This window comes from Pomacea canaliculata, linkage group LG7, assembly GCF_003073045.1.
Source record: "Pomacea canaliculata isolate SZHN2017 linkage group LG7, ASM307304v1, whole genome shotgun sequence".
NCBI classification, from domain to species: Eukaryota; Metazoa; Mollusca; class Gastropoda; order Architaenioglossa; family Ampullariidae; genus Pomacea; species Pomacea canaliculata.
The window spans coordinates 23,857,558-23,868,511 of record NC_037596.1 but is presented as its reverse complement, the minus strand read 5'-3'; the positions used below and the strand labels follow the sequence as shown (position 1 = coordinate 23,868,511).

Below are 10,954 nucleotides of genomic sequence, written 5' to 3'. Positions count from 1 at the left end.
GTTGGTAGAAGATTTTTTTCACTGACCCATAAACATGACTGCATGTGAGGCTTGTGTGGAACTTGTGACACATGTGCATGAACATATAAATATTATCCAACACCTTAAAATTTACAAAGTGCCTCCAACTCCCCAAAAGAAATGTTAGCCTATAGAAAAATGTATGTAGCCGTACCTGTCACACTCATTTGATTGAAAGAATATTACACTAGACACATGCTTAATTCTGACCAAAATGTCGCATGACATACAAGCAAAGTCTAGCATCAAACAATATGAACTTAGCAAAATTTGACACAGTTCATTCTAACTTTAAACTGAACTAATTTTTTTATGGAATCACAAGTCGATGAAATTGATTTAGCTTTTTTGTTAATGCATGTCATACATATAGGTATTTTGGCATCAGGTTCCAAAATATTTTCCGGAATATTCTTTCAAATGAAATGGGTGCAGAAGGTTTTGTACTGAGGTTCATTGTGCCCTCATGGGAGTCCATATGTTTATCTCCCTTTATTCATTGCCCTGCAATGTCAGTGCAAGATGCAACATAACCAAAGTTGGATTGTGCAAGTTCTTTTTATCCCCCCTCCTTTTCTTTTAAAGTAGAAAGGAGCAATTTCAAGCCAAAGGGTAGATGTTGCAACCCAAGAATATGAAATGGTCACCATCCGAGGGTCAGGAAAAAACAGACTGCATATTCTTAATTAAGCTCCTCAAATTTCACTAAAGGGTTAGAAATATAGCAATAAGCATTGACGTAAAGCTATCAAGTCTAAAAGTACTTGCATTCAAGAGCTAAAGGTGATGTAAACATATGCTACCACAAAACGTCATGACAAGAGTTTTTGTTTTGTCGTAGCAGAAGGGTGATTTAAAGCAGCCCAGATTATGCAAGCAAGGACTTTATTAAGTGAACTAAATATAAGTAAAGAATTTTGCTCTTCTGAATTTGCTGATAAAGGATGGCCAAGCTGTAAAACCAGTTAAGATTTTCTATATACAGTGCAACTGACATGTATTTTTATGGAAGCATTTATATTTTAAAACAAAGCTTTGAAGTCACTTTACCATCTCTATTCTACATTGTATAATGTCCATGTAAAAGTGAGAAATTTGATATTGTTTTATCCATATTTGCCCATCACTGGAAAACAGAGCATGTGATTTTAACCTCTGCAGAAGATGGAATTAATCCATTTGGATTGTACAAAAGAATACTGTAATTAACATATTGAGACAGAAGGCAAAACATGGACTGTTTTAAATATTAAAAGGGGAAATAATCTGTTATGTCCAACAATTTATGTAAACACATTGTACTCTATATTTCACTTTAACAGGTGGTACAAGATGTCATACTGTGCTGCTAAGCATTAATAATAATCTGAAGATTAATAAATTGTCATTACATCATGATTCAAGATGTGAAGACATCATGATGCTTTAAACTATGCATAGCTCCGCTGTCTCACTCTCCTACACCCCCACCAGCATTTTTTGCGCAGACTAATGTGTAAGGAATAGGACAGTGAAAACAAAGAAAAAGCATACTTTTTTTCAAGCCCCTAGTAGCAGATAAAGTAAACTTAAAAATACAATGCTATGAATCAGAAGCAAAGAAATTAATAAGGCGTATCAAAATAGAAATATTGTTTAATATCTCAGCATGACATTTAAATTTTTCATGAGTGGTCATTAAATCCATCAGCAACTACTACAAGCAATTTAAAGAAAAATGACAAAAAATTTTCCGAGGTACACACAAAAAAATAAAATAAGCACTACATTTGTACATGTAAGTAAAAGTGTATAATGGCACAGATTATTGGGACAAATGAAACAGATTATACTCTGTCCCTTACTAGCTTTAGCACAAATATTTATTTAGAACCAACAGCTCAAAATCGAGCATGCAGTTTGATTGCTGTCTACTTCAAAATCTTATTGATCTGCTGGAGAAGCCTTACAAAGCATCTCCAAGAAAGTCTATCAGCTGTCAAAAATTAAACATTTCCTAGACACTCACACAGGAAAATTCTTCTATACTACCCACATTCAGACAATCATTGACAACACATCCACCCTCTGGGACTCCACTAGTTGAACTTCCACGAAACCTCTAGCAAGTGTTCAGAGGCGAGCAATCAAAGCTGTTCTGCTAAAACCAAAAATATACCCTTCCTCTAAAAGACAGACTTAAATTTAATAAATGCATTTTCTTGTACAAAATACTGACAGGTAAATTATCGCCAAGACTCTCTCTACTATTTTCCTCCAATAGCACTAGAACTTCTCAGAAACTTAAAATTCCCATTCCTAGATTAGACCTTTTTAAATCAAGTCTGAAAAACTCAGGAAGTGTCCTGTGGCACAGCCTCTCTCCCCATCTTAAGCAATTGAACTCCCAGAACTGCTTTTGATGCCATCTACCTAAATACATTCAAGAAAATTGGATGAGGCCTCTCGAGATACCCCCTAACTCCAGGAAACTTTGTAAATATATGCTTTATTTAACTACCACTTTTGTACATATTCACCTTCCACTCTCCTTTGATACCTTCCTTGTGTTTATTACTATTCTCATAGTGCTTAATTACTTCATTTACTTAGTTTATTTTTTCCCGGTAAAGGGCGAGGGCTAAATGGAGCTTATTTTACCTCTCGTAAATAAAGAATTGTCATTGTCATTACAAGAGATCAACAGTGACTGCCAACCAACTTAAAATAAGTTATATGCATTTTGTACTCTGATGATAGTAGCTACAAAAACAGATATGGGAAAGAGATTTAAGAGAACAAGTACAATATAAATATATCAAGATATATATACATAGGCGTACACAAAAAACAAGCAATCACTGTTAAAGTATGCCAATGACAGTAGCTACAAGAACAAAAATGCTAAAGAGTTTAAGAAAACAAGTACAATAAGCAGATTGATATATATGTGTGTGCACACAAGCAAACAGTCACTGTTAAGGTATGACTATATACTACTATAAATGGTTGGTGAGCATATGCATGTATATTCATTGCCCAAAGAGAAAATACTGCAAAATGTTATAGCTTAGATCTCAGAAGAGGTGGAAGTTAAAAGAAAAAAAGTCTCCTGTGGGTATTAATAATAAAACTTGTCTGAGTTATTAAATGGCAAAATAAGTAAAAAAAAAAAAGCAGCAATAAATAACACAGTGGCTAGAGAATCATAGAAGTCTGTCATGCTGCTAAATTCCTTTTGAGCCTGTGTTTGAGATGGTAGAAGAAAACAGATGCTTGTACTTTTTTATATAAAGATCAGCTAAAATTTTATTTAACATTTCTACCTCTTTTTGATGGCGGTGAAAGTATTGTCATGTATGGAGGAGTAGGAGGGGGAATTGGTGTTTTTGCCAAGCAACTAAGGTTATGTCATGGAATGGTTGTTTTCTGTAAGGAAAAGGCTGACTGTGCAGGCTCACAAAGAACTCCCCACGTGGCAGGAAGGTGTACATACCATCAGCACGTGACCCCTCTGAAGAGCTTAAGTCATGTGCATCACACAACCTTCATGTCAGGTAGGATGAACTTCTGCCGCCAAACCCCAAAGTAGTTGCAAGTCAGGACAAATCAGCAAAACAAATCGACCTCGTAATACTCTCCCTTAGCTTTACCATTACATATTACATTATGTAAGTATATAAATATCAGTCCAATGACCTATGGCTGTTTAAACTCAACACGAAGAAGTTTATTTGGCCTTCTGTTTATTCATTTCGCTTTTACCACAGAAAAAAGGGACTTTGTGAAAAATATATTTGAGCTGCATGCAGAAGTTAAACAGTCTTTTTTAATACACAATTAATTAGATGTTGCACCAAATTCTGATAAATTCATTTTTATATTAAATATATGTGTGTGCATATTTATTTTAAAGCTGATATAAAGCTCTCTGACTGGCCAAACTGTTGCTACGGATTATATAAGTTTACTTCTTAAGTCATCTGGAAAATAATGTTTGTGGTTAGTTGTTATGAGATTATCTTAAAACTGCAAAATGTATAATCCTTAAAGTTTGGTACACGTCTTTAATCTGTTTCAACTTTTACAGAAGCAGGAAAAGAATGGGATCAATTTCATTGTCTCTATATTTGATAGTGAACTCCAAATATAAGGATGTTGTTTAGTAATACGAGGTAAGCATTGATAATTTCGAGACGATGATCCGACAAGTGATAACTTTGATGGGTCAGCGTAAGCCACCAGACCAGTGATATCATCACTGTTTACTTGGCAGCCTGGTCCTTCTCCATGTTGGCAAGACAGCGGGGGCACCAGCAGGTCACTTTATAGCGGACCTTCATCTTCCCGGGTCATTCGTAGCTGAACACCTGAAGCAGTGAAAAAGGAAAAACTCACAAATAAATAACAACAAGTGACAGCAAATGTATGACACCATAGCAACATGAACTGAATACATAAAGAACTAAGTAGTGAGCGAAATAATACGTCTGGTTTTAAAAGTTGTTATTTGGGTGATGGTGTTATAAATAAAAGATCGATGATGATCACCTTGACGATGCCATCACTTTGCACGACCACCAGTTTGCTGGTGCTGCTCATGTAGATGGCGACAGGCCGATGAATTCCACTTTCACGAGCCAAGACGAACCTGCATCAACAAACATTAATGTTAATTTCAAAAACAGGTATTACTTTTTTTAAAAATAATAATAAATAAAAATACTGTGCTGGGCTATCATTTTTGAATGAGCTAGAGAAGATTAAAGCAAACATAGGGATACACTAACTATACTTAAGGATAACAGAATATGAGGCATTCTGTTTTTCTAATTTGGTAATGAGTTATACTCCTGTATTTTGTCGTGAGTTGAAATCTATTGTTTTATTAATGAGCTGCGAAAAAAAAAGAAGAAAGGAAAGGAAATAACAAAAAAGGAACGAAAGAAATAATATAAAGAAAAAATACAAACTAGCAAAGACGTGTATTGAAATGTACATGTAACTTTTTATCTGCATGAAATTACAACATAGAAACAACAATCCTCAAACAAATAATAAATAAAAGAAATAACTTTGTATTCTTTCTTTTCAGATACGTGAACAGGTATAAATTTTAATTAAAATAGATTTTTAGAAGGGACAAGACATAGAAGGAAGTTAATATAAAAAAAATAGAAAGAAGAACAAGAATAATCATGAACGAGAATTAATAAGGGAAAATGCTGAAATTGTTCTGTTCCTTTCATCTTTGTTAAAGGGTACAGAAAGTTTTTATTTTTTCTTGTGCGAAAAAAGCGCTTTAGCCTTCCCTACCTTTGAAAGGCGCCCTCGCTGGTAACCAACTGTATGCGACTGTTGCCGTAGTCGGCGACGAAGATGTTGCCGATGTTGTCGATGCACAGGCCCTGAGGTTTGCGCAGCACGTGCGCCCCGGACGGCTGGTAGGCGAAGAGCAGACGACCCTCCGGCGAGATACACTTGACGGTGTTGGTGGCCACGTCCGTCACCACGTAGTTGCCGTCGCCGGTAAACGTGACGTAGCGCGGCTCCACGAAGATGGCGTTGCCCGCGCTGTCCACGTTGAAGGATTTGACGACGTCACCGCTTTGGTTGATGACGTCGACGGACGTGTCCTGCAGGCAGGACACCAGGAACTGGTCTAACGTGGAGGAGTAAGCGATGGCGTCGTACTGCTTCGCCGTCCTGATCCGGCGTTTCAACGCCATGGTGCCTGCAAGGACATCACGTGACCCGATGTGTTTGCTGTAAATGCGGAATTAAAGGCCAACCCGAGTGTAACATCCTAAATAAATATAATCTGAGTGTGATTTCGCCAATCATCATCATCATCATCATCATCATGATCCTGCAATTATACATAGGAACTAATGATTAACGCTCTCTATCTAAATATCTCTTATCTAAAAATAAAAAATAAAGATATCAGTCCTATTTTTTATATGCTGGATTCACATAATTTTAAGTGAAATTCTCACTGAAAATACTGAATAAGACATAGGTCATTATTCGCTCGTTGGGTCAACGGTATTAGCCTCTGTCGCGTTAATCACCTGAAACTGTGACGATGAAAATTAGCTTCTTCATGATAGTGATGGCCACATCGTCGTCCTTTCCGAGACATGTGACGTCACGGGGCTCTTCGGAGATCTGGAAGAATATTGGTCAGTTAAAAATAGCTTTCATACAGAAATAAGAATCAACAATGTGGAAGTTTTACCTGTGTAACTGCAATTTGGGTTTACTTCTTAGATTAAGAAAATATGTATCGCGAGAAAGAACTAGTAAAATTAAAGGCAGTCTCGTGACCTTATAGGTGCTGAGAGGTGAGGGGTCAGAGACCCCATTCATCTCGTGAAAAGAGTTTTGTGAGTGCGGTCGCCTATCTTCTCTACCTTTTAGGTAATTTTAAGTCCACCTTCATATCATATAAAAAGCTTCAAGATTCCCTCCCTCTTCTCGCATCGCAGCAGCTTCCAGTAAATTCTGTTACAAATTCTACCAAAACACAGACAATAGTAAAATGCAGACAAATCTCTCTTTTTTTGGGGGGGGGGGGGTCATCGGGTGTGTGTACCTGGATGTGGTCGATCAAGTCGCCATTGCTTGTGAACTTCTGCATGCGCCTGTTCCGGCAGTCGACGACGATGATCTCGTCACGTGACGTGCACGTGACACCCCACGAGGACAGACCGTCGTCAGAGTTACAGTCCTCTACCTGCAAACATGGAGTAAGCAGCAGTTTCTCTGTGTTGCATAATCTCAGTGTTGCCAGTTGCCAGATGTCTTAATTATTAGTGACAGTGTATTTTTATGTATCAATGCATCTATATACTCGGTATTGCGCCTATAAACGTGTCACGTTCGGTGTGATCATATTCGTATAATTGTGGGTCCTCTTCTCTTTCTTTCTCTCTTTCTCTCACACACAAGATAGGCAGTCGTATGAAACGTAGTGGATGCCGGGCAAATACAAAAGTCTGACCTATGCTACGTTCATTTTGTTGTTCCTTGTACCTTCGTGTGTTTTCTTTCATGAGGCGCACCTTTTGAACTTCCAGTCCTACATGTATCTTCATAACTGTCTTTGTAGCCAAGATGCTAAAACATGGACATAGTATGCACTAGATCTTTTCTCAACAAGAAAAAAAAAATCTCTTTCAATATGTCATGGGTCAGATGTGAAGCACCTTTTTTTCGACACCCAGCAAGACAAAGCGGATAAGGATGCTACCTGTACATGGCCCATCGTCTGGTAGTCACGCTGGAATACTTTGATGACGTCATCAGGCATAAAGTTCACCCTGAACATGAGCTCTTCCTCCTCCTCTTCGTTTCCGTTGTTGTTACCCGATCTTTCCATTTTTGCCATGGCGTCTTTAATCGTGTCATACACCTGTGCAAGTAAACCATTGATGCAGACACTGGATATTTTTGTTTCTCTTTTAACTGACCATCTCCTGTTACAAATGTCAGTATATAAACAAGTTTTGCAATATGTTAGACAATGACCAACTTCTATCACAAATCAGTCAATAAGATGCCAGCTGTAAACTTTCAAAGTTTATAAGCCAATACAACTAGGTTTACATATCATGGTTCAATAAACTAAAGTGTAACGGAAGAAAATTAAAAACACACACACACGTGTTTCATACCTGTAGGATTTCTACATCACTTCCGTATTTCAGCAGGTACTGCATCCGTTCGTTACCGGCTCTCAGGATCTTAGAGTAGTCCTTGGCGGGCCCACCTTTGCTGTCGATCTTTTCCTTCAGCATCGCGTAAGCGTCGTCCACCTTCATCAGCAGCTCTTTCTCGCTGTCGTCGATCTTCTGCCGCAGTTCTGCGGCGACGGCGCGAATACGTTCCTTGGAGCTGCGCACCGTCTCCTCCAGCACCTCCATCGCGTCCCCGAACCCTCCTCCCAGCATGCCCTGGGGCGGCATGGATTGCAGGCGGATGACCACCTCCGCCATGTCCTCTTCTTTGGCGGAAACGGCGTCAGCGACAGGGAGGCAACTCCGACACTTCCGGTGGCTGAGGGCCGCGCAGTCGCCGCAGGCGGGTTCCTTACAGTCTGTGCAGTACAGGGTCAAGGACTCACCAACGTGTTTTGCGCACGGAACTACGCGCTTGCGCGTCATGACGCTCTCCAGCGGAAGTTTCTGCATTTCCGGAAGGGAAATAACCACGTGGTCTGCGGTGACGTCATCGTGCAGGTGGATGCTGGTGCAGGCGTCGCAAATGGCTTGGTAGCAGTCCAGACACCAGTTGAGGGCAGGGACGTCGTCTCCCCGCTTGACGCACAGGTCACATGACTTGTCCGCGCCGTAAGCTGCGATCACCTCGCACACCTTGTCGATGAAACTGTCCTCTCTGAAGCTTTCTGAATAGCGACCTGCGATTCTGACATTTTTGGGGAGGTCTGTCGGCTGCTTGCAGGAAGGGCACAAGAAGTAAGCTTTGCTGCCTTTCTTCACCTTTAATAAAGAAAAAAACTATTTTTTATTCCAGAGAGTTATTTGATTTATTTTTCCATAACAACCATTAATAAACAAACAAATAAATAAAAGAACCACAATACTTTTGTGGAATGTTTTGATGAAACCGTTGGCGTGAAAGGTTGTGAATATTAACGCATTGTACTCAGAGGTCGTCCCAGCTGCAATTGTTTGACTTACTACCTGAACGAATGAATGAACAGAATATAATTCATTCACCTGACTTACTAATTAGCCATAATTATTCATCTGACATGAATTGTGACTACAGTAATATACAAAAATCATGAGGATCCGAAGCAACACTGTACATATGGCAAGTGTGGATCCTACCCCTGCTCCCCCAACACACACACACCTACTCGCCCTTGTAGCGAGGTGTAGCAGGTATCTCACAATAGATAAAGCTGAACTTATACAACTGCTCCACTTGTACTGGACTCCAGCAGAGTAATTTGTTTTTTCCTCCTCGGACCACCGACAGTGATATGATTGTTAAAGTTGACGTGGCACTTTACCGCTAACCCCCAGAACTGTGGGAGGTCCACAAGCACAGACGTACGGAGGCACACACTTGCACATCACACTCACACAAGAGTATACCATGTACAGGCACACACAGGACGACTTAGACCTGCTCATAATTAACTGTCACAGTGCCATCTCCTTGAACCACTTTCTTATTCTTAATGTTTTCCCACACAACCGACCGGCCACCGGTCCCCCACCCGGTATCCCAACAACTGACAAGAGCTCCCCCAAACGGGGCGAGGAAACGATGATACCCTCTCTACCCTAGCTATGAGTGAAACTGTTCAACAGAGAAGATAAAAACTTGAGCAGAGGTGATCATCGCTGCAAAGAACGCGCACTCTTACTGTAAGACGATGAATGGAGGAATGAATAACATAATAACAGAAAAAGAAAGACTTGGAGGTCTGGCGCTTTCAAATGCCGCCCATAACAAGGGTCACGAACATTTAAAATCACTCAGACCCCAACATACTCTACTAGAATACTGCCACACCTGTCGAGAGAGAGAGAAAGAGGTTTGTTGATTGACTTGATGTCCCCAGCAGGTGGTGTGAGTGATCGTGTTTATCGCTCCACTTGTTACTCGATAACGGAGAGATAACTGTATTTTTATTTCTATTGTTCGTTCATTCTCATTTATATTTTTTGTAGTACCGTTGTCTATGAAGTCAAGTTTGAGTTTTTTTTTCCCTCGAATGCATGTGCGTGTGCATGCGCGTGTGCGTGTATACATTGTGATGTCTTCTGACTGTTTACTTTGCATCTGAGCAAGCAAAGAGAGAGAGAGAAATATGCCTCCTCTACTAGTTCCATCACTTCAACAATCGGTCCTACCTCATCCTGGATGTGTTGCTCCAAGCACTCCCTGCAAAAAGAGTGCAGACAAGGCAGCGCACGTGGTCGTCGGCAGGTGTCGCTGCATATGCCGCACGTGCAGATCTCCTCCTCCAGCTGACAGAGGGAAGTGAGAGGGTCTCCCATCTTTCCCCTACCAGCCCGCCTCAGATCGGGAAAAACCTGAATGGGATCACAATTAAACTTCGATTTTTGTTTTTATGGTGTTTTCCTAAAAACTTTCATGTCTTTACCAACATAAATAAGAATCAAAATAATTAAAGGAGCAGGAGACTGAAAAGAGAGATAATAACAAAATGAAAAAGAAGAGATCGAAAAAATTGAAATAGAAAAGAGAATAAAAGAAAAAATGGAAGGAAAAAAACAAAATATTTACCTTCTTATCACATTACTTCTCTTAGTCGCTCGACCGCTTAGCACAAAGAAAATTCACTGCTATAGTGTTAAACAGCCTGCCCCTGTCCCCCACTTGTAAATCCTCTGCAAGTCTCCTGTCTGTGAAAATGAACAGCGAAGGGGAGAGGCCTGGAGTTCGTCTGAAGTGTATACAGGCCTCTCAGTCAAGTATATCATCGGGACCCGCCTGTGCGTGCCGTGAGCAGGGTCACCCTCGTGACGTCACGTCACGTGGGATCGATGTCGTCTGCGCGTGACCGTCGTGCGTCTCCTTCAGGTGAAGCCGAAGCCTGGCATGTCGGGTGAGTGGCGGGAAGCCATGCTTTTGGCACCAACGCCTCCTAATCGAACTGAAATAACTCAGATCCCCCTGATTACTTGCCGGGTGTCCGGGTGTTGATGACGTGCCAGAGGGACGACCTGAATGCCTGTTGGGGTTAAAGAGCTTGTTGACAATATGCATGCCTTGTTCGGCACCGACATAATTTATTTCAGTTACCTCGATCGTATTTCTTCCTTAGTTGTAAACAGCTTTCTGTCCGGGTGTTCACTTCTGAGATGGTCTGACTATTTAATTATTTCTCGACTGTTTATTTTCCCATTGTGATTTATTCGTTTAGTAAGGCAAGTATTTTCTATCCCGG

General features: G+C 40.3%; 1 protein-coding gene across 1 annotated transcript; it reads right to left on the bottom strand.

Moving 5' to 3' along the window:
* Window positions 1-1,641: 1,641 nt before the first annotated feature.
* Window positions 1,642-10,495, bottom strand: LOC112568016 (tripartite motif-containing protein 3-like). Its single transcript, XM_025245005.1, has 9 exons — window positions 10,291-10,495; window positions 9,894-10,076; window positions 7,680-8,504; window positions 7,256-7,417; window positions 6,599-6,739; window positions 6,075-6,171; window positions 5,317-5,734; window positions 4,552-4,651; window positions 1,642-4,370 (listed from the first exon to the last, which is right to left on the bottom strand). Exons 2-9 carry the CDS (start codon window positions 10,038-10,040, stop codon window positions 4,353-4,355), a joined length of 1,908 nt encoding a protein of 635 aa, XP_025100790.1. The 5' UTR covers window positions 10,041-10,076; window positions 10,291-10,495; the 3' UTR covers window positions 1,642-4,352.
* Window positions 10,496-10,954: the final 459 nt, after the last annotated feature.